Raw genomic sequence first — 24,304 nt, forward strand, 5'->3', positions numbered from 1 at the left:
GAGTCTCCACACATAAATTGAAAGGACAGTACAATAGTTTTTATGTGCAGAGACTCCTCAGTCGTAAAAATACTACTAGGAAGATGTCTCTGTGAATAGCATACAATCGTAAACCTACACAAAAGCGAATTAAGCCCATATTTTGGGAATTTTGATAGGAAGATAAGCTGGGCCGATAGCAGATGAGTGCTTCTCATACAATATTCTTCAGAACAGTTGAGTTTTCTTCTTTGCTCTTATCATTCCATTGTGCTGTTTCTTGGCACAGACACCCCCTCACTTATTTTGTCCAACGGGTAACAGTCCATGGCTCGATTTCTTTGCTTCAGAACTAAGCGTACCTTCTGCCAGTCTTCATGCAAGCCTCATCATTACATGGTTTAAGGCCTCTGCAATGCAAATCCACCTGCTGTTGAATAATATCCTGTCCACTTGCATTTCATGTGGACAGAATGAGCTGCCTGCAGTGCACCTCCCAAGGTAGCATCAAGGGCAAACTCATGGTCGCTCAGGGCGTATTGCGCGCTCTCCTCCTCAGCAGGTATGTTTACCTCCAGGTTACAAATGAGTGTGGTGAAAGAACTCCAGAAAGGGGATGTACAGAGCGAAGGAAAGAGAAATTGGTTAGGGGGAGAGTGTATTGCTTGCAAAAAAATAAATAAACAAAAACAAAAACACGCATCAGTGTTCTAATTGTGTAAATGTTGGAGCTGGGCAAGGACCAGAACTGCAGGCCATTTCATTTCTGCGTTGGAGGCTGAGGCCTATTCCCATTCTGATCAGAGCATTTGGTTTGGTTCCTGCTGTATTACGATTTACAAGGTGGACGTTTATAGCCGTTGGCCCTCATGGACGTATTGCGCATGAGGCTAAAGGGCCCCTCTGGACACACTCTTGGGTGGCTGCTAGAGTGCTGCTTACGTACCATTACAAATTGGTCCACAGTAATGGCTGGCACGTTGGTCAGTTAAAGGAAAGGGGCCCCGGGTGGCAGCAGGGATAACAGCTGCCTCTACGGCTACCACAGAACATTTGTTAATAGTTGCTGTAGGGGTTTTGTTTTACTTAGGTTTTACTGAACAGAAATGAGAATAAACACTGGCCCTACTGCCTAGCAGCTGGTTGTGCTCCCTGTATGAAAGCTGATATGGTACAGCATGATTGTTGGGATGAATGTGGCGGTCAGAGCTCGCGGCCTTTTCTCACTTGCATACGCTTGGCATTTTTGTTGTCTTTCTTTTAGCTACACTAACAAGAGGTGCTGTACGAGGAAGTGACTTAATGCTACATCGTTTTAGTTGAGTGTTAACTTGAAAACATCTGAAATGCTTGGTGTAGAATGCTGGGGTATTGGTTGAGGAGGGTGGAAGCCCCGCTCAGGCAACAACCACAGTCCTTGTCAGGGTGAACCACAGAAGTCACTAAATAGACCTGTGTGTTGTACTCTATGATGGCTCGGCACAAAAGCAGTCAGGCTTAATTTAGAGGCAATGTGTAAAGTATTTCGGAAGCACACAAATAGTAAGAAACTAAAAACATAAAACAATATACAATCACAAAGCCATTTAGGAAAATAGATTACATTTCAATTAATAAAACAGCAGCTAAACAAATTGAATCCAAACAAGTGGAACAATTAAAAAATGTTTTTAGTGCCAAAAAGATCAAATAAGTCTGGGCGGTGATCTCAGCTCTGCTCGCAGAGTTTGCGAAGTTTTCCACACTCCGTGTTACGTGGAGCTCGCGGAGTTCCGAGAAACTCGCTGAGCAGGGTTTTTCCCTTGCTCGCGTTCAAAGTTGTCGAGCACGAGCGAGGAAAAACTACATCCTGTGGAGATTTTTTCTAATTTGCGATCGTCAACATCAAGTTGGCGAGTGCGAGCATGGAAAATCAACCTCCTCGTGAGATTTCTCAATGCGGCCAGATTTTTCATTGCGAGTGGTCGCGACCGCTCACGTTGAGAAACCGTCCTTATGCGTTGAGAAAGCTGAAGCTCGAGTAACAATCGACTCGAGCTGCAGAAAGGAAGCAGTGCCTGCTTGTGCTGTGCATGGTGCCGTTCGCTATGATTACTCAGTGCGGACAAGCACCTGGCACTGAAAATCACTGTAAATGGCATTTATCTAAAGAAACTCCCCACTTGCGGAGCTCCGCCAAGCACGGCAGAGTTTTATTTGCACTTTGCGGAGTTCCATGTAGCCAACACAAAGAATTTCAGAAAACAAGAAGGATGAATGCAAAATGTTTTGGGGAAGACTGCACCAAGGATGTCAGGTCTAACACTTGGACAGGTCATGTTGTACACAAAATCTTATTAACTCAGGAAACTTCTTGAGAACTTAAGAACTCTTGTTCCAAGGGATGTAACAAGGTTGCCTTGGGCCTTCATGTGAAAAAAGGAAAATGGCTACCCTGACTTTTATATGAATCTTTTAGGAATAAAAATAGAGGTATAATTAGGGGGCAGTGGCTTCCTTACACCCCAGGGCCCTGGAGCTACTCAACTTGCAATGATGTTGATTGCTAAGTGCTGCCTGTACCCTAGCTTTTGAGCACAGTAGAAGATGTTTCTGTGGTACACTACCTGGGATACATTTTTTGAATGCGTAATATTAAGATAGAAAGGGGTAGGGATGACTTCCGCCATGTTTTTAATGTCCCAGCCTCCATGTTTATAATGTATAGCCATTTATAGGCTATATAACAAGGGGAAGGAAGAGAGGACTACTGGTCCTTCCAATCAAAGAAAGGCGCACATACTCCCTAGCAAAGTAATCATGTTACAATGTGTGTAGTTCCAAAAAGCATTTCGAGCTATCCATTATGATAGATTGGACAAAGATAGAGGTACCTTGGTTGCAGAGCATGAGCCCTCACCCACCAGCTGGTGGCATGAGCTGTGCTTCTCGTCGGGCTAACGCTGCAATACCTCACAGGCACCTTGAGTGGCTCCTTGCCAGAGTTATTTTTGCCAGTAGCCTCACAGTCCAGACTACCCCTCTCGATAGTTGTGCAAGGTAGATTGTCCAAGTGAAAAAAGAAAACAGAAATAAACTTTAACTAAAGAGTCCTTTCAAGACATTTTTATTGTGGGAATCTTTGTCAAGATTAAAAAAGTGGGAACTTCGCCGGAAATAATGTTCCAAGAGGTTAAACTCTAATCAACATAGCCATATGTGTATGCTCTAAATAGGGTGGATAGAACATCTACCAACCTTTAAATAACACTCAAAGGGCCCGATGTAGGTAATTTAATTTTACCACTTCTCAAATACCGAATCATACCGATTCGGTATTTAAAGTGGTAAAATGAAGGGGGGGGGGGATTTAGGTATTTCAGAATTGGTAAATATCGAATCGTTGAGATTCGGTATTTACCGATTCTGTAAATACCGATTCGGTAATGCCCATTGATTCCTATGGGCATTGAAGCCCATAGGAATCAATGGGCATTACCGAATCGGTATTTACCGATTCGGTAAATACCGATTGCAGCAAGGGTGCAGGGGGTGTCACTTTGACACCCTCTAGCACCCCAAATACAGGCATGTGTGCCATGTGGCACACAGACATGCCCTAAGTGCATGTCTGTCTGTCACATGGCACAGGTGTACATGCACAGATGTGCATGTACACCTGTATACGGTATTTTATCACCCAATAGGATTGGGTGGTAAAATACCGAATTCTGAAGGCCTGTAGCACTGTAAACAGTGCTACCTACATCTGGAATTTACCGAATCGGTAAAATTACGATTCGGTATTTTACAGAATCGGTAAATTTACCGATTCGGTAAATTTACAGATTGTGCAAAATATTGCCTCCTACATCTCAATCACCAAATACCGGTCGTATTTGGTGACCTACATCGGGCCCAAAGTCATTTTGTATCATAGTGGTTGCTTTTGATATGCATAGTCTTAGTGCCCTGCAGGGCCGGACTTGCCGTAGCGGGCAATGGGCATTTCCCCAGTGGGCCGGAGGGTTGGGGGCCGGTTTTGTGCCCGTGGGGGCAAGTTTTGTCACTGGGAGGTGGTTTTGCAGCATTGCTGCAATATCGCACCCCTGTAGCAAAAGCGGGAGCAGTGCTTGTTGCTAGCAACCCCCTTGCTCCCAGGGCTGGTCAACAGCAATCTGCCAGGCCTGGTTGCCAGGGCCGGCCTAAGGCATGTGCAAGCTGTGCACCTGCACAGGGCCGCCAAACCCCAGAGGCCGCCACACCAATATATATCCTTAGATACATATTTGCGTGGCGGCCCCTGGCAGGGATTTGGCGGCCTCGGGCCCCCTACCTACACTCCCTGCTCAGGGCCTCCGTGAGCCTAGAGCCGGCCCTGTGGTTGCTTTCCCCAATGCCACCCTGGTGCCCCTCCAGCCTTGCATGCCAGAACCAGCATTAGAGGAACCCTGCATATAAGTCTGTAATAGCAACTTGGGCTTTGACCTGCGCCCTCACAATAGTTTGCTTGCAGATAGCAGAGTGTGAGTCGAATTTCAATTATTTGCTTAAGTCACAAACTGATTACGTAGGGACCCTGCCTCTTACCCCAACTAGCCTTTTTCAGATGTCTGGCATGTGGGTTGAATTGTAAACTGAAAGTAACAACGCTGCACCACATGTTTAGAGGTAGTTTTAAAAGCAATTTCCTTTTGCGTTATCTGCCGTTTTCATGCTTTACTACTTGGAGACTAATTTTGTTTTCATCGTTAAGATATCTCTGCCATGCTTTGGTGTACGTCTATTCCCTCTTCAGATAATTGCTGCTGTAACACCTGTTTTGCGAGCTGCATTATCATGTACTCAGTGTACTTTGTGAGCATAGCGGTATTCTTCATTTCCAGTCCCTTTCCTTGTTTTGTAATTATCGCTTCCTCCTCAGCACAAAACCCCTTTCTACGTGACTGGTTTTCTCGCCTCTCTCTCCAGTCTTTGCAGCATGACGGATGTAGCTTCTTCCATGTCTTAAAACCCAAATGAGGGGCCCACGTACACGTGCCATAACAGCAGGGCCGGACTGGCTGCAGCGGGCATCGGGCATTTCCCCGGGAGACTGGAAGGGTGTTGGCTCATTTTGCAGCGGTGAGAGCTGGTTTTGTTACAGGGGGAAGTTTTACCGCAGCCGCAATATCGGCGCCCGGAAAAGCAGCAGTGCTTCACACTTGCACCCCCCACCTTCGAGGGGCTGGTCCGACAAAATTGCCAGGGTTGCTTTGGGTTCCCAGTCCGGCTGTCCTCAAGAGACCAGTGAGGTGAGTGAGAGCCATTTTGCCGGTGAATCTTACTATACAAGATTCAGTATTTGTACATTTCCCTCCTGCAGGTGACTCAGTAGACAAGGCCCAAGCTGTGGCTGGAAATACACACGTGGACTTTGTTAACATTCATGGCCAATCCTCCGGTGACCTTCAAGTGGAGGCTCATCTATTGCTTGACTGAGGCTGCCTCAAGCAAACTCTCCACAACCGGTCTTAACCAGATAATCATGCGGCGTGAACTCTGATCCCTGGCGCACCAATCCCAGCCGAGCTAAGGGCTGTATTTTTTTAGCTGGACCTTTTACTTTCAAATACTCTGCTTGTTTAATCTCTTAATTGAATATTCTGCTGTATAACAGTTGTTAAATCTATTGGCTGTGAATTTTACTTTCACAAATGGATTGGGCAGCCTCTTTTCCAATTACTATCGGCTGCCACCTTTTCAGAGAGCAGAAAATAATTAGTTTTGATTGAATTGCTTTAAGTTACCTCCAGCAGCATGTTTTTTTTTTAATGTTCTACTTTCATTTGCCTTCAATTTCCACATGGACTTTCACAAAAATGGTCTATCTTCAGAGTAAACAGAGGAAGCAGGAGGAGCAATTCAATTTGAGAGAGGAAGTCAAAGAAAGATAATGGATGGTACATAGGGCTAGGTGCTTAAAATACAGACGGACATTTCAGCATTAGTCATAAAGGGGATATTGTACATGCGCTGGATTTGGAAATTACAACTGATTTACGCCTATTACACCTATATTTTTCTTTCACTTACATCTCCTTGCATTGTTTTCTGCTTACTACAAATACCGTTTCATATTTACCACCATTGCCTTCATTTGTTTTTATGTGTTACTCGATTTCTACAATTATCCTTTACATTTTCCTGCTGCTTATCCGTACTACACGTGATATTGTTCCCCGGGGCTGCTATTCTGCTGTAGGAATGTTATCGGGAAGTGTGTATTCCCTTAATGCTTTACTTCATTCATCTAATGTCATACACTTCCTAGGCCTATAAATACTATCAGATGCTGTGGCCATCCTGAGCTTTGTCTATGTATGTTCCAATACCCAAGCAGCATGCTTTTTAACTTCTAATGAAAAATACATTTTTTGAAGTGCAACATATCAGCATTTGGTGATATTTTTAACCACTTAAGCGCTGATGACGAGCTCAGCTCGTCATCAGTTGCGCCGCTCGCACGCTGATGACGAGCTGAGCTCGTCGTGTAACGCAGCTTTTTAAAAAAAGCCGCGCAGCGCGTAAACCGCCGCACGCATGCGGTTAAACCGACAACTTACATTTTAGGAGAAAAACCACAGATCCCCTTCTTCAAATGTAGCCACTTCTTGGAAGCATTTACCACTTTATGAGGCTACTCTGCTGTTCATGTGGCCTTATTACATGGTTATTTGTTTGTCACTTTTTACCTTATTCATATCTTCACTGTAGATTCTTGTTTATCACTGCTATGAAGTTTATTCCCCTAAAATATATGTGCTCTTGTTGACTCAATTTCATTACCTTAAACATTCTAAGTCATTGGTGTCCAATAGGACCAACTCCAGACTAGGCAATAACTATGCAAATAATTTCGAGTTAGACCCTCTTCGTGAATGACCCAGTAAATTGCAAACCCTGAGCAAAGCAGCCGTTTGTAGGTGATTCACAATTATCAGTGTGCCAGAATTTACTGCACCCGGTAATTACCATATACAATAACGTCTGCACCCCGAAATATAATTTAATAAATTTAACAGGTAAGCCATGTCTGGAAAATGTAGAGTAACATGCAGAACTCGGTGAAAGCACCAAACTGTGCATCTTAGTCCTCATTGGAATGAGGAAAACTTTTAACTGAAGTTATTTACCAGCCAGTCAATTATCGAGGGTATCCGAGTTGATTGGAGCGATAAATAACATATACCCCACTGGGTCACTTGTGTTGAGGACCTAGTACATTTGGTGGCTATCCTTAAAATATGTCCTCTGTACTTCTTTTCCAGGCCTACACTGCACACCTATGTAATGCACATTCACTCCTCTAATCGGCGTGGTGAGCACGTCATTAAACTAACTTGATCCGTTCAACTGCTGTATCCCATCAAAGCACACCGCCTATTTAACTTTCCTCTAATTGTCCAGATGTTTGCTGGCTTGTGATGCACACAGCAGAAAGAATATTTCTGTCAGTTAGTCATGTTTCAAGCTGAGGCAATTATTTGCTATCCCATCAATGTTCATACATTTTTTTTTTGTGTGACCTTACTTCATATTAACTGTCTTTAAAGTAGCCGATCATGTTTAGAGGTATTTAAACTTATCCAAAGTGAAATTTGACAGAAGCAAACAGAACTTATGCAGTGAAGTCTATTGCATGATATGCTATGTGTCCAACATGTGGTTCCAATTATTTCTCAATTACCACTTGATTGGTGATAGAAAACTGTACCAGTGTAGCTTGTTGAATTGCCTTCCCTATCACCCCTAAGGAACCATCTCTATAGAACGTTGTCACAATGACTGAATGATGTCATCAGTGATGTCATTAAAGATGTAATTTAAGTTGTCATCAATGATGTTGTCAATTATGCCATTTAATATATCATGAGTGAGATAATGTGTGAGATCATAAACAGTACATGAGAGGGGCACACGTTATAGTTAGTTCACTTAACTATAACTGGAAAATTTGATTGTTTTTAAAATGTTTAATCCTTAGTTTATATCTTATTTAAACCCATAGCTATGGAGTCACTTTTACCCATATTTTGTTTCAGTGAATTTCTTTTTTTTTGTATTGCAAGCTAAGATTTTATTACGCTACTTAACTCTAACGTCATTTAACTTTTTTTCAGTCAATTACTGTTTTTTTTTAACATAACAGAAGATCTCATTACAATATCTAATTATAACTTTGAAATTTTCAATGCATGTTTGTGCATTTTGTTTTAATCATAATAAGCCGATACCCCGGCTACGCACAGCTTTTGTACGTGTGCAGGGGGAGGATCCCCCTGTGGGAGACCAACCCTATCTGGGCACAAGTTTGTTGAGCGTGGGTCCTGATGTCTGGTCACACCCTGTAGCCAACTCCTGTGGGTGGAAAACCCACATTTCTTTTTAAAAAAAAATGTTGTGGGTACCGTTGCACTCCCACTGTACACACCGCTCAAGCTTCACCTCCATGGTACCATAGTACAATGCAAAATTCCTCAAGGAACCTTGCTTAGCTCTGTGGTACCATGGGGTGAAGCTTGAGCAGAGGCTCCCACTGCAATGCCACAGTAACTCAAGAGAGGGCTGCAATGGTACCTGTGGGAGTACTGCAGTGCCCACGGCACACTTCTTTTTTTATTTTAGCCCCTGAGGGTCCCTCGGGATCCCCATCTCAATAGTGCCTGTGGGCCAGAGTGTCTGTAACCTGCTCACTTTATAACGTATCTTTTAACATTTGTAGGAATATCAATCACATTTTATCCTGTGCACTACTAACCAAAATATAACACCCCTGTCTTGGGGCTATCTTTTTACAGTGGTATGAAAGTGATAAGAGAGTGCCTCCTGTATTTTGTTTACCATGCCCATGATTGGTTAGAAGATAAGTCTGCTTTCCTTTTAGTATATTTCCATGCTTGGTTAGAGCATGAGGCCACCTTATCTTTACGAAGCCCCCTGTCGGTGAGGCAACAGACCCTCCTGCTTTCTACCATGTATTCTACTGGTTAGAAGGCAAAATGTCCTGCTTTTTACCAAGTCATCTTTGGTTGAAAAACACAGATTTTCGATTTTTACCAGTTTATTATTAATTGGAAGACAACACATTGCTTTTACCATGTCCATTAGAGGTGAAACAACAATGCTCCCTGGGATTGCGGTGAGATTACTGGTTAGAAGATGAGGTCTCCATCTTTTTACCATGTCCCCTTCCATGTAGCGAACACAGCCATATTTTACCATGCCGACTTTTGGTTCAGTCGACAGAGCAGCCTGGTTTTTATTTTTACTATGCCTGCTGTTGGTTACAAGACAGAGCCACCCTCTTTCTGCCATGTTTGATGTTGGTTAGAAGAAATAGACTCTTTCCTTTGACCATGTCTTCTGTTGGTTGGAAGACAGGCCCTCCTTTTTTGTATCATGTCTGCTATTGGTTAGAAGGTAGGGCACCCTTCCTGTCACCATGCCTTTGTTGGTTTATGGTTCAAATCTCTGCATCAATTTTCATAAACAGGGAATTTATCAACACAAGGCCTTGGCCCATCAGCAGTATTCTTGTTACAAAATTACTGAACAATCCAAACATAACCCCAACTCCCCACCCACACCAAGGGCCGAAACAGTAGAAATGGATTAAGATAGAGGTCTCAAGAGCTCAACCCTTGTTGGTTTAGAGCCAATGCCTCCTGCCATACCCACTACTAATCAGAGGAGAGTGCACCCTCCCATCTTTTAGAAAACAGACCTCCCAGGTAGATTCATTAATTTACTGTTGGTGGTTTGTGAGTCTGTCTTGACATTTGAACAAGTGTGAAGTTGTGCTAGCCTGTCATGTAGGACCTTTAGAACCCCTATAAATGAACATACATGCATGCTTTCTATCCCATAAAACAAATTCCCAAGCATAAGACGAATAGTGAACAGTCAGTCACTAACTTATGAAGGTAAATGGTACCTTTCTTAACAACCACAGTCTCAGCCAATATCCTGGGCGGAAGCCTGCTAGGCAAGCACTGCTAAGCACAGCACTATGGCCTCTGATGAAAGTGCCAATCAGGTAAATGTAGTCTTGGCTTGAAGCTCGCTGTCCCTCATGATGAATGTGCATGTTTATGATAAACAGAAAGCCTATGTATTGATCTAAAGGCCTATTTTAGAAATTTCTGCTCAGCTAGAGGGACTTGAAAGCAGAAAGTAAGCCCAAAGCTGTTGCACTTCAAAGAAAACTATTTCACCATGAATATGTTGACACTGAGCCATGTCTACGGATGTCAGCTCCAATTTGGTGCACGTTAGTGACTAAAGTAACTTCTAGGACTGCCATAAAAATAATTTTATGCTGTTTAGAATCTCCACTTTCTCCAAGGAAGCCTGGGTGTTATGTTGTACATTTGATGCTTCCCTGCAGTCACAGATTGAGGTTCCTGCAACAGTTAGATTGTTGCTGCTTAATTTATTGGAAACCATGGGGCATATCGCAAACCGCGCTTAGCGCTATTTTTTTATCGCCTACTATCGCTGGATTTTATCGTGAAGATAACGCAGTATTACCAACGTTTATCACAACAGCGATAAAAAAATCCAGCGATAGCGGCAAATCCCATCTTTAACATGAGATTTCCAACAATAAAAATTCCATCGCTAAGGAAAATCTCGCTAATATGCAGGTGGAGACTTAGCCATAGATTCCACCTCCCATCGACTATTATGGCTAAGTCAGGTTTTTACCAGGTGTAAAATTCTGGTGCTAATCGCGGTTAGCGCACTTTTTTTTATTGCGTCGCGGGTATTGCTAATAGGCAATAGGTGTGTTAGCGACTGCTTTCAGTCGCTACCAGTTTGGGTATGCCCACTTTGCATGTCATTAGCGATAAATATCGCTGACATGCAAAGCGGGCCCCAAACCGGTCGCTATCGCCTGGAAGCTGTCGCTAACTGCTGTTAGCGATAGCTTGGTAATTGGGTTTGGGTATGCCCACTTTGCATGTCATTAGCGATAAATATCGCTGACATGCAAAGCGGGCCCCAAACCGGTCGCTATCGCCTGGAAGCTGTCGCTAACTGCTGTTAGCGATAGCTTGGTAATTGGGCGATAAGAAAATCGCCGTTTTATTGGCAAAAAGTGCTGATAAAGCGGGGATCTGGCCCTTGCTAATATGTCCCCATGTCCCTGCTTTGTCTAGTTCATTTTGACAAAGCTGTTTTTCTTCCATGGATGCCTCGTAGTCCTAGATTTGGAAACAAAGCCAGTGCCCACCCTGCCCACTGGTATACACATGTCCTCAAATTGTTGTTAGATGAAATGGTCGTCTAAACGCCGGCATATGAGTCTCAAAGGTATACAAATTGCCTTCAATGTTCCTAAATGTTTCCTTTGCCCAATTCCAGTGGTCTCTACAAGTCTGTTTTCAGAGTCATAGCTGCCAGGAATGTTCTGTAGCTGTTGTGTTGCTGGATGGAAGTCCCAAGGAATGCTGTGACAGTTTGCCTCTTTCTTCTCTTTCTATTCTAGATGAAGGACTGAATCACGAGTGCAAACTGTGCAGTCAGACATTTGATTCACCAGCCAAGCTCCAGTGCCATTTGATCGAGCACAGTTTTGAAGGAATGGGTGGCACCTTCAAGTGTCCGGTGTGTTTTACAGGTACGGAAAGCAAAGCTCCCATTTATGCCAAGCGCGAGGTATCCGAATAGTTTACATTTGGTTCTTCACAGATCTACATGTAAAAAAAGAGATGTTTCTAAAGTAGACATGCTGTGGTAGTGGTATATTGGGCAATGGTGCAAAAACTGTTATATCAATTTGCACAAATTTGTTCTGTTTGTGTGACGTGTACTGGGGCAAAGCAATTGCTTTTCCTTATCACGGCACAATATTTTCACTAGTGCAAAAATGGAGAAACAAATTAGATTAATATAATTGATTTCAAATGTACAATACCAGGTTTAGGCAAGAAATCCAAAACCTGAATCTCCTTTCTGAAAAAATAGTGCAAATTGGTTTAGCTCTTTTTTTGTTGAATATGTAATAAAACCAAACTGAGTATTTACTTGCTACAAATCTTATAATGTAACTCCAGGAAAAATTGTGTGAAATCACTTTGCACTGTTCTTTGCCCTGGTGGAAATGCTCAGTTTGGATCACAAATAGTAGTACAATGGTGCAAATGTTTTTACAGTGTGTCTTTCACCACTAAATGTTTTTGGGCCAAGGTCTTTTGACTGTCTTAATGACTCCTAAATACTTTTATGAATAAAAATAATATAAAGTCTTGAATTTTAAAGTATTTTTAGTTACTGTTGTAGTGCACTGTACGAAGCATTGAAGTAAATATCCTTTACATAGAAAAAAGATTTCCTTTCAAAAAGATTTAACATTTGTTCTGTTATATTATCTCTATATCCATTTAGAAACTCCTTTTCTAGAAGATTCTAGAAGATTCTTTTTCAGTTCATTGATACTTTTTGTGAAAATTCATTTGAATATGAAACTGAGGTGCCCCAACATTTTAACTAATAGTCAGCTCCCATAAAACGCATCAGGGCTACTGATCCGCTGATAAAAAAAAAGGCAGACACAGGAAATTCAGAACAGGAATTCGTAATGTGCCTGCTAGGTAAATTACAGTTTACAGCAACAATGTGTAATGCATATTACCGGGTGTTTGGGCACTTCTCTGGGTATCTGTTTGTGTCTCTTATACTCTTAAATTGCTTCCTCTGAAACTCTTAACGTGGCTAATTCAAAAACAAATGTATCACCTTGAGAAATGACTGACTCTTGTTTAAGTTTTGCGGAAAAGGTTGCATTATTTGGAAGCATGCAGAGCTCACAAGAAACAAGAACAAACCTTCAGTCCGGCCGCACATGGGGGCATATTACCAACCAATAGAGATAATTTTTGTCTCTAACTTGTTTAGAGACAAAAATTATCGCCGCACATCGGCGATTTTTATCGCAGATAAACCTTGCTATTAGCAAGGTTTATCGCAAATGCGATAAAAAACGGCCGCAATGCATGAATATCGCTGAAAAGTCAGCGATATTCATGCATTATCGAGCAAATGCTCTTAGCCATGTTATCCACCTCCCATTGGTTAACATGGCTAAGAACTGCTCAGGGCAGGTGTTAGCTTTTGGAGATATTCGCGCTTAGCGCGAATATCTCCAAAAGTTGGTAATAGGAGATAGCGATGTTAGCGACTGTTTCCAGTCGCTAACATCTTGGCACGCCCACTTTGCATGTCATTAGTGATAAATATCACTGACATGCAAAGCGGGGCCCAAGATAGTCGCTATCTCCTATTAGCTGTCGCTAACTGGTGTTAGCGACAGCTTGGTAATAGGGAGATAATTTTATCTCCGCTTTCTTGGCTTTTAAAGCCAAAAAAGCGGAGATAAACCCCCTTGATAATATGCCCCATGGTTCTTTACAATTATACTAATACTGAACTCTTAACCCATCCCCATGCCTAATATCACCCGCCCCAACAGTCTAGCCTCCCTCCTTTCTTTAACATCAAAACCACCAAACGTTTATAGATATACCACTCCTATTATCCTAACACATTTCACCACTATTTATTTTCCCCCTAGCCCAGGCTTTTTCTGTTTTTTGCTCGTTAATCGTCTTCTACCCTACTCCTCTTGTAAACCCAGCCTGGTCTCCCCTTGACTTAACCTGAGCTCTATCACTTTCTTGGTCCCAGCAACAACCATATATAAATTAAAGCTAATAATTCTCTAACCCACTCTGGCTGTGTCCATCCCGGCTTACCCTGTTCTGTCTGTGTGTGGTGGATTTCAATCTAGGTACTCAAGCGAATGCTTTGCCATGGGGGTCCGATGTCACATATTCTATCCACCATCCCTCGTCATTTTCCCAATATTCCCCATGTGGCAAGGGTGTTATGCCCACCAGCGTGAGGTCCTCTTTGTGTGTGGTTGTTGGAATTTGCAAACGTATTTGTAATCATGTTATGATATTGGTTGGTTCATCACATTCCGCTGCATAAATGGCCAAGTCTCTACCAGGTCAAGTCCCACAGCAGTTGCAGTTCCTCACTGTGGGGATAACCCGCAGCACCCATCCACGCAGTATATTGCGCGACCGGTGAAATCCACACCCACATGGAAACTGAGAGCATCATTCCCACTGAGTTGAAAAAACGTAAAACAAAAAACGCGTGCATGGGGTTGACTGGTAGACGCCTCATCTTGGTTTTATGATTGCACAGATGGATGGATCTGGGTATTATTCAAAACAAATGGCTCACGCATTTAAAAGCCCAGATGAAAGGGCTGTTGGTAATTAAACATTCTGTTCCATCTGATCAGTGAGACTTTCAAGTAAATTGTTTTGCAGCATTACAATGTAAATCTTAAGCACTTACTAAGTGCCATTAATGTTTAATTATGTTTTTGAACCCCCAAAAAGGCACACTTCTGTGGCGAAGCTGCAGCACTGAAAGATGTGCTCAACTTGCTAAGATATGCTGCCAGGCCAGGTTTGGCGATATTACATCTCATTATGGCTATGCACAGCCTAGGTGAAACTATGGGTGCCTTGGGAACAGTCTTTCCCAAGTGAGTAGCTATCAATGGTCCGGTACTACCAGGGCCAGTGGGTGTAAGAGGTCTTCTGCACCCCAGGTCAAGGTGCATTTTACTGTCCAATGTGGGTATCCATAGTCACAGCTTGCACTTAGGCCCATGGCACTCAAGCTACGCCACTGGCGAGTCCGAGTTATCACCAGTAACGGCCCGTGCAGGTAGGCGTGGTGGGGCGGCGTGGGGCCAGGGCAGCGCAGGGGGGGGTGACATATGACGGAATAGGGAAAATAAAACAAAAAAATAAATAAAACCACTTGCCTTGCGCTCACCGCATCGCCGAGCGAAAGGTTAATGGTTTTATTTATTTTATCATCCCTATTCTGTCGTTTGTCACTTCCACACCTCATCCCCGCCGCACCACCTCACTGTGCTTACCTGCACAGAGTGCCACTGGTTATCACACCTTACGATGGGAGGGAGCTGTCCCACTCCTTCGTGACATACGGCGCACAGCAGGCTCTAGGCTCACAGAGGCCCTGAGCAGGGAGTGTAGGTAGGGGGCCCGAGGCCGCCATATCCCTGCCAGGGGCCGCCACGCAAATATGTATCTAAGGATATATATTGGCGTGGCGGCCCCTGGAGTTTGGCGGCCCTGTGCAGGTGCACAGCTTGCACATGCCTTAGGCCGGCCCTGCGCACAGTGTGTGAACATTTTTAGCTGTCATCTACCCCGTAAGCTGTTGGCACTCTAATTCCAGTATTTACCATATTATTCCTGTGTTTACCATATCACAAGTGCTGTCTGACTTCTCTCTGCAACAGGAAAATGCAGAGCTGCCTTGGGTACGTGTTGATTTGCCAGGCTTTTGAATGTGCTCCCATTAAAGCACCCCATAAGTACTTTGTGTGAAACGTATAAAATCATTGAAGTCATTTACACATTCTCCAGCATTGGGCTCCAGTAGCATTGGGCATCACACTAACAGCAACGTATTGAGGAGTTTGCCTTAGTAGTTGAGTAGAGGAGGAGATTACATTAAATTCTGAATTATTGCTAAAGAGGGTGGTTGCTAAACTGTGCAGTTGGCACTGCGTTCCTCTTAGTATAGTTGGTAGGTGCTATATTGTCAAAATGAATATTCTCCCTAAGTTTCTGTATTATTGTTGCACAATTGCTCTGCGGGTACCGTTGGCATGTTTTTTAACGTTTATGTGCAATAGGTAGCTTCATTTGGAGTTATCGGCGTGGAAGGAGAGTGCTTCGGTATATCAAGTTGTCATATAAACGTGTCTGTTTCAAGTTACCAGATTTTAAATGATACTTTTGGGCTGCATTTGTCGGCCAAATTCAAAGTTTGCTTTAGGGACCCGATTTTGGTACAACTTGGTTCTCGTATCAAGTGGCCTGCGGCATTGATACAGGGTTTTTGTTATAGAAAACTGCTGACCCTAACTACTATGAGAGGGTTTGATTTAAGGTAGTTAGGGACATTGTTAGGATATAGCAGGACGTTTCTAAGGCATATTCTTTTCCAAAGTTACATGTGTATATCAGGCTGTGGGGGAACCACATATTAAATGAGATATTTCATGACTCTGCTGGGAAAAGGTGGCAAAGTAAGGGTGTGGTACAGCTTGGACAGCTGTATAATGGGCAAGGGTTTCGGTCGTTTGCTGCTCTGAAAGAAGAGTATACGGTATCGCAGAACACATTTTTAAAGTATTTACAAATTAGAGATTACTTTATTCGCTGACTTGGCCTATTACAGGTGCCCTCTTCAAATGAGGTCTTGTCAGCATTCTTTCAGATTTTAGGTCGAGGGCTTATAGGCAAAGTATATCAGAAGCTGTTAGCCAATGCTAGTGATGATGGTATGCAGATTGCACTAAAGTTAAGTCGGATGTTCAATACAGTTATACCTTAAGAAGAAGTACAGGAATCATTGGAAACTGTAGATTCAGCAGTAGCATCCGTGAATTTGAAATTGTAGCAGCATCGGGTTATATTTATGCTATATTATACCCCTGAGTTTATTTCTAAATGGGCTGTGAACCAATCATTATCATCTAAATAATATTGCCAGAAATGTCAGGAGTTTGCCGCCGAACCACGGCATATGTTTATTACCTGCCCAAGGTTGAGCTTCCTTTGGTCTGGTGTTAACCATGCTCTTTCTATGTTAGTGGGTCATGATATTCAGATGACTGAAAAGGAAATAGTACTGGGGGCAATACAAGAACGGGGTTGTCTTACTGGATTATTTGTCTCAATTATAATTGTATGTGTTCGTTTGTGTATTGCTCGAACGTGGATTGAAAAAATAAGTCCCAGTATTAAAGATTTTTGGGTCCTGTTGAGAGATATAGATGAAATTGAGTTGACGCTTGCCAAAGCCAGAGGCTCACGCTCTTGGCTAAAATTTAAGCGGGTGTGGTCCTATGTTCAGTGAAATTAGAAGTTGTGTTATATTTTAATTTGGTTTGTGCTTATGTTAACAAATCTACTCTCAATGTCTACTTCTGATTGTGTAATGCAAGCTTTATCCTTTGTGCTCTCTTGTACCTATGTTGGATTTTGTTAATTGTATTTACTTATGTGCTTGTTTGTGGCATATTGTACTATACTTAGTTTTTTTAAACACATTTTACAAACTATGGAAGACCAAGGACTTGCTCATTGGGTGTGTACATCTTAGTGTTTATTGGTGTTTTTAATTAACTTTTAGGTTTGGCTATAGATAGTTGTCTATCAGGTGTTATGTTAATAATTCTTAAATATACATATTGTGGGCTCAGCGGAGTATTACTCTCTAAACACATGCTATTGGCACAATATTCCTCCTGCTGTAGAGTGCTTCAGTGCAAAACACGACGATTTATTTTACACCTGAAAAATATGCTTTCTCATTGCATGCTCAAGTATTTATCTCATACTTACAGTTTATAAAGAAACCAATATTTTGGGCATTTTCTGTTTGCGGCTGTAAATTTGTTTTAAAAATATTTTTGGTAGTCTCACCACAATTAGAATTACTAGCATTACCTCTAACACTGGTACTGCCATGATCACCATGACCACCATTACCATTACCTCCACCAACACCACCAGCATTACCACCATTATATTTGCCACCATTATTGGTGGAATTATCATTACTACTATCATTACCCCCACCACTACCATTACTATGACTACCATTATTACCACTACTAGGAGCTCCATCATTACCAACACTACCATGATTACCAGCATTACCAGCATTACCTCAACTTGCAAAACCTCTGCCACCATTATGAGCACCATTACATTTGTGAGTGCCTGTGTTTACATGCTTTACAACAAGAAAGCCAGGTTAGTTGGCTTTGTCAAACTTAATATAGAAGCTGTGAAGTTCCTTTGTCTGCAATATGTACATCTTAGTAATTCAAATCAGATGTGGGGAGAGGATGTAGACTTACAGCTAGAGCAGTCGACCTCGAAGCTGGGAAACTGGGTTCGAGTCTGGGCAATGACACTCACCATCCTGTGATTCTGGGCAAATCACTTAATCTTCTCGTGCCTAACAAAAAAATAAATGTGTCCTTGTGTAAAGCAACTGGTGCTCATGAAAAGCTCTCTGATGCCTGATGTCTCGGGTCTAGTTTGCGCTATATGAAACTAAAAAAAAGGATGTGCAATCAAAATCCATGATTATTATTTGTACTCTTATAAGCCCAATATAGCACATACAAGCAGTTGCACGTTTATGGTAGGCCCGGGCACCAGAATAAAAGTGGCGCCCATTAGAAACTCAGATAGCTAAAAAAGTGACCCACATTTGCAAATTGGGGCCATTTTGAACTTGTAAAGACATGCTGTAGAAGTGTTTTGTAATGTATGTGTGAGCAAATTCATTTGTGCTTGCGGCAGGCAATTTCTACCGTAATATCAGGGACATCAACAGTAAAAAATTGGTCCACAACCACAAGACAATAATTCAGGCCCATAGACAACGCAAACAAGCATTTTGAATGCAATAGATCTTGCATTCGCAAGCGTTTAAGCTATTGGCATTATAAATGACAATGCCTTTTATTTATGCGTTTTTAAAAGCAACACCTATATAAAAGGCATTGTCATTTCTAATGCTAATAGCTCAAACTCTCGCAAATGCGAAACCACTTTAATGGTGGCCGTGCTCCTTTCTTTAGACACTGCTCTCCGTATTCAGGTTATAGTGAGCAGAGTCTAAAGAAAGGGGCGCAGCTAACATTAAAGTGAAAGCACTGTATAGGGCACTTTCACCCAAAAAGAAAAAAGAAATACTTAAAAAACTTTCTGCAGCGCAGCCGCTACAGTGAAAGCAAACTGCGCTGCAAATAAAAAAAATTAAAAATAAGTGCGTCCGGAAAAGTGAAAGCGGACTGTGCCGTAAATTAAATAAATAAATGAGTGGAGCCGCTATAGTTAAAGTGGACCACGCTCTAAATTAAATAAATATATTACTAATAAACATATAAAAGCGGGCAACGTTCTGTAAAGTTGTGGGGGGAATATGGGAAGATCATTAAAGAAAATAGTGCTCACCGGCTACATAAAGCAGTGTAGCATCACAAGTAAAAAGTCCAGTCCTTATGAGAGGTGAAAAGTGCAGGCAAGGCGGTACCAAGGAGGGACTACTAAGCCTATTCACGAATGAAAAGCAACGATTTAGAAAGGACTGCAACAGGAGCCAATTGAAAAGATGGGCCGGAAATGGGCGGAGCTTCTATTTGATACCTCAATACAGCATGCCTCGCTGAGCAGCCGATGCGCAGCCCAGGCTTCTTCCTAAAAATGTCCCACAAACTGACTTTTCAGACCAGCCCATTGGGCAGTGTCTGATTGCCCTATATGCCAGTCCGACCATGTCTGGCCTTACCGTACTTACTTGGTCTCTCCCTGTCAAAAGTTCTGTTGGCCTGAACACTCAGTGGTCTTTTCCTGAGCCTTTCCTTTTTTTTACACTGGGTTTAGGTTGTTAGCATTCTATACCTATTTCCGGGGTCTCTGAATGCATATTTTGACTTCTTGTCCTACCACACTGATTGCAGGCCCTTGTTTCCCTGTGCCTCTTCTCATCACTGTGGCTCCAGAGCCTGACTCTCACTCTTCGTCAGACTATAGTGCATGTTTGGCATTAGCTTTACTTACCTTTCACACCCAAAGCAAAAGGACACCTGACTCTTTCCTACATAACTCTGCACTGTGTGGTCTTTCTTAGTTTCTCTTAAATATTTTCTGTCATCTCTTAATTTCTTTATGCACGTTTCTCAATTCCTCTGGATTTTGTTTCTAGCACACAATTTTCTAATAAGCACGTACATGATTTGCTGCCATTGAGGAATATTCCTCCTTTGTGTAGTGGCAGACGCCATACAAATTGAATATTTCATTAGTTCCCCTGCAGAGCTTAATTTACTAGTTATTGTTTTTTTTACTGAGTGTACGTTAAATATTGTGTTTTAAGGACGGGGGGTGGGCAACTGATAAAATGATTGCCTAATGTTCATGGTGAAACTCCTTCCCGGTGCACTGTATCCCACCCCACACCTTATAAGTCTTCTGGAAAGGGTTTTTGCCATCCCTATGGTTGCTCGCACAGTTCAATATGTGACTGCTATTAACAATATTTTACATGGTTGCTTTTATTTGGCAGTACACCCCCTAAGAACATTTCAGCATTTTAGACTTGTCAGGAAATCTGAATTTGGTTACTTACAACTGCCTCAACCCTACCAGCCTTTTTAAAGCCATGACTCAATCTCAAAATCTTTATTTTTTCTGCTACCATTTTGCTATACATGCGTTTGGTGACTCTTGCTTCTTTAGCTTTATGTTCTCTTCCAGAGGTTCCAATGTGGCGGTACTGCAGTCATATGACACCCAAATTGCTGCTTGCATAGGCCATATGGGCGAAGTCAAAGTCTAAGATTGACCAATATTCTCGTGAGGGATAAGCAAACACAACAGAATCAACACCGCAACAAAATCACATTCTAGAATTGTCTGACAAACTCAAGAGCCTGGTGGCTGGGTCAAAGTCAAGTGTATGGTCCCAGAATCAGATGAAGGGGCCAGGCTCAGGCAGAAATTTCTTCATCAAGAGCCCTTTGACTTCTTTTTTTTAAGAAAACGGTGGAAGAGTTCACCCTTACTTCGGGGGGAAGGGCGTTCCAGATCCTTGGAGCCATCCTGGAGAAGGCTCGGTTATATGTCCTTTTTTCTTTGAATTTATGTGGTTTTAGCAAAAGGGTACTGGCGCTTCTGGAGGCTCTAGAACCACAGGAGAGCTCCAGTTTCTGTGCGAGGTACAGCAGGGCCTTGAAGTGGATAGCTTGTGAGCCATGCATGCAATATTTAACTGTATCCGAGCTTCATATGGGAGCCAATTCAGGTCCCGCGAGTCCAGAGAGATGTGGTGGTATTTTTTTGTGCCAGTTAAGAGCCCAGCAGCAGAATTGAGGGTAGCCCTGAGAGGAGCTGTCCTCACTCTAGGCAGGCCACAAAGTTAATGATAGACTTAGCATCTCTGAGTCAACAAAAAGGGAGGGGGGGACCAGGAGCGCGTTGAGGTCCAGTGTCCGTGCTCCTCAAATAGTAGTAAGATCAATGAGGACACTGTTCCGTGATAAAGGGTGCATGTATGTCACCCAAATTGGAAGGGAGGAGAAAGGCTGGAGTAGCGGACAGGTAACAAAAAGGGATGAAAGAAGGAAAAAATTGCAGATGTATATCCCCCAGACTTAGCATCTCCACATCTATTTTCACCTATTTTCTGTGACATTGGCATTCTTGATGCCATGCATACTTTGGGCCCAAATCATTAAGGTATTTTCGGGCATAGACACATTTTCACAGCCAAATATACCTAGGATACACATTTTAAGAATTCACAAAGGTATTCATGTGAGGCAGAAATGGGTTCACTACTGTGGATTTTTTCACCACGAGTACAGAGAAATGTGCAGCTGTCAATCCCACGTAAGAGGTTAGAAATGGGCCATCCAATGTGTGGTTTGCTTTGTAAGTGTCATAACACACACAGACTTGTACGTTTGTCTGCATTTGCAAACTAAAATCAAACTTTTCCCTCAATAGAAATGGATGCAAAATTTCCACAGTCAAAGAAGGCTCGAGTAACTACTGATTGCCCTCAGGGCATAGAGGAAGTGTTTTCTCCCCATGGAAAAACGTCTTACCCAGGAATAATATAAAAAACAAAAGAAATCTGCTTTTGCACATTCAGATGTCGCCTGGCTGGACAGAATTGTAGAGTATCAACAGTTCCGCACAGGGTGAATAAAACGCATACCAAAGTCACGTAAGATGTGCAATTGTACACTTAGAAACCTGTGACTAAAGTGGCTTTCAAAGCACGATATTACACCTGTTTTATGAAAGACAATAAAGTGTAAAAGGTAATTCAAGTGAAGTGGAAGGGCTCTGCCCTCAATTTCACACTTTTCTACAGGTTTTGGTCGCACTATACATATTTCACACTTACATGCTAATGAATTATGAGCCATACTTAATTTATGCAAATATATAAACATAGTTTATGCATGTGGCAAATTACTCATTTTTGTTATTCTGCGTTAATTGGTTGCTCAATACTCTCCACCCTATTCGTTTTTGCACTCTGTACACTGATTTCTCTGCCATGCACATAACATCCTGCATTACAGTTTTTGTTTTACAAAAAGTCAAATTGACACCATGTATAATGGCTTCTGGAACCTTCTAATGAGGTTAGTGATCGAGCAAGGCCAAGTTTAGCACCATTCTCCTCGTTTTCCTAATAAGAATCGCTGCACATTACTAATCAACCTTAGCAAGAGAGTACCAGTCAAAATAATCAAAATATTGTCGATATCTAATATAAATTTGAAAATAAAGACATTCTGCAAATCTTCTAAATTACTAATCCTTTTCACTTTCCTTAACATCAGTAGTAAATGGGAAATAGGTTAATATCCTGTGTATTATGTGAACTATTATGAGATGAATAGGCGTCTGGGCTCGAATCATTAATCAATTCATTTCTTTCATATTCAGATTACTATTCTAGAAAAAATTGTTTTAGATCACAGTGCACCACGGATCCACCAGAGGCCAGTGGTACTCACCCAAACCCTGCTTCTGACATAGACAAGTTAATTACTAATATGATATCTACCATTTAAACCGTTACTCAATTTAGTGCCTTGTTTCCTAGTCAATCATTTTGAACGTTTATATTATTGTGACTTTCCCTGTGTAGTCAAAGATGATCTAAAGTATACAAAAAGAAGTCTACTATTTACTGTATCTGCACTTCATGACCACAGTGTTCTGCCAAGATTGACAGAGAGAGCTTTCTAGTGTGAGCACTATCAAGCAAGTAACTCTTTTTTTTCTACTTTTTTATGCCTTGGCAACAAGAGTTACCACATCCCGTCACCAATTATGGATCTGGTGCTTTTACCCGTCTCTACTGCCCTCATGTGGCAGGGGCCCCCAATAAGTTTCAAACTAATTAAAACTAAACAGTAAAGAAGGACGTTCACCCTTTGATCTCCTCTTGCCAAGGTTAAGGAATTACAGACACTTTTTGTTGCCTCTACCCCTGCTGGGTGTTTACCCAGCATCACTCCCAAAACAAATGTTTCAAGTAAGTCAAGCTTCTCCTTGAATACATGCAGTGCTTTGCTAAGAGGTGTGCCAACTTATTAATTTAGGTCTGCTTACCTACAGAGCCAAACAAATGCTGAAAATATGACATTTTTCACCCCTTAGCACTTAAAACAGCAGTATCAATCGCAACTGGTGATACCCTACCTTTTGCCCTTTTTATACTAAATAACGTTTCTAAATCCCAGCGGTGTTTGGAGCAAATTCGGCTGACATACTATGGTTTTCCCACTGCAAATACGCTCTTCATTGAGAAATAACTGCTTCTCAATTTGATTGAGATGAACTCAAGTCAAGACACACCTTTCTTTTAAATGGCTCCATTAGGACTTATTCCAGCGAGTAGCCTTGCAGATAGTTCTTTATCAACTGGTTCCTTCCATGAGATGGTCCTGTTCATGGCATATTGATTTTAAAAGAATGGTAAAGCAAAAGAGCAGCTGCACTTTAAGGAAGAAAAAAAGGGAAGTATCGCTGAGAATCCAGACAACTTTAAAATCCTTAGATTGAGTTAGGTCTGCCACAGCTGCTAATTCTACAGTACCCTTTGTCCTATCTGCCAACTTTCACATGAATTTCACCATATAAGGAGGGGGTGGGACCTTGAAAATGTGCAGGGGCTCCTGCTGAGATCTACCCCTCACCAAGCCCCCCTCAGGCCCCAAAATACAACCCAAAAAACAAAGGGTTATTGAGGCTGTCCCGATGTCCTGTGGTGATTTCACATCTCTTAATGGACATAAAATGCTTTCTGCCTCCGAGAATGAGCTGAACATCCACTATTTACAGTGGGTTTCAGCTTGTTTTGTGTGCCACCGTGCAATTTTGTCTCTTCCCCGGGTGACAGTGTTAAGGGAGACGAAATTCTGTGACACCCAGTGGCACTGTGGGAGATGGCAGGTCTGCTGTATTGCCAATGGAAGGACATCTATTGCAGCTCCTGGATCAAGAGTCAAAGGTTTTCTTTCATCACTCACTCCTGCGAACAATCAGCGAGTGGTATTCCCTATCAAACGAAAGGTCTTTCTTACTGACACACAATTTAGCAGGAAGTGATTTTTCTCTGAGTAAGACATAAG

The 24,304-nt window shown here is 42.2% G+C and overlaps 1 protein-coding gene across 4 annotated transcripts in view; it reads left to right on the forward strand.

Moving 5' to 3' along the window:
• The window catches only part of ZNF521 (zinc finger protein 521), a 671,937-nt gene that overhangs the window by 564,962 nt on the left and 82,671 nt on the right, over positions 1-24,304 (forward strand). For all 4 annotated transcript variants that reach the window (XM_078687407.1, XM_078687409.1, XM_078687406.1 and 1 more), the window contains one exon: positions 11,492-11,623. In XM_078687407.1, the coding sequence (XP_078543533.1) occupies positions 11,492-11,623 (132 nt within the window). The remainder of the gene's footprint in view (positions 1-11,491; positions 11,624-24,304) is intronic.

The sequence above is a fragment of the Lissotriton helveticus genome, chromosome 4_1 (assembly GCF_964261635.1).
Source record: "Lissotriton helveticus chromosome 4_1, aLisHel1.1, whole genome shotgun sequence".
In the NCBI taxonomy this organism is placed as follows: Eukaryota; Metazoa; Chordata; class Amphibia; order Caudata; family Salamandridae; genus Lissotriton; species Lissotriton helveticus.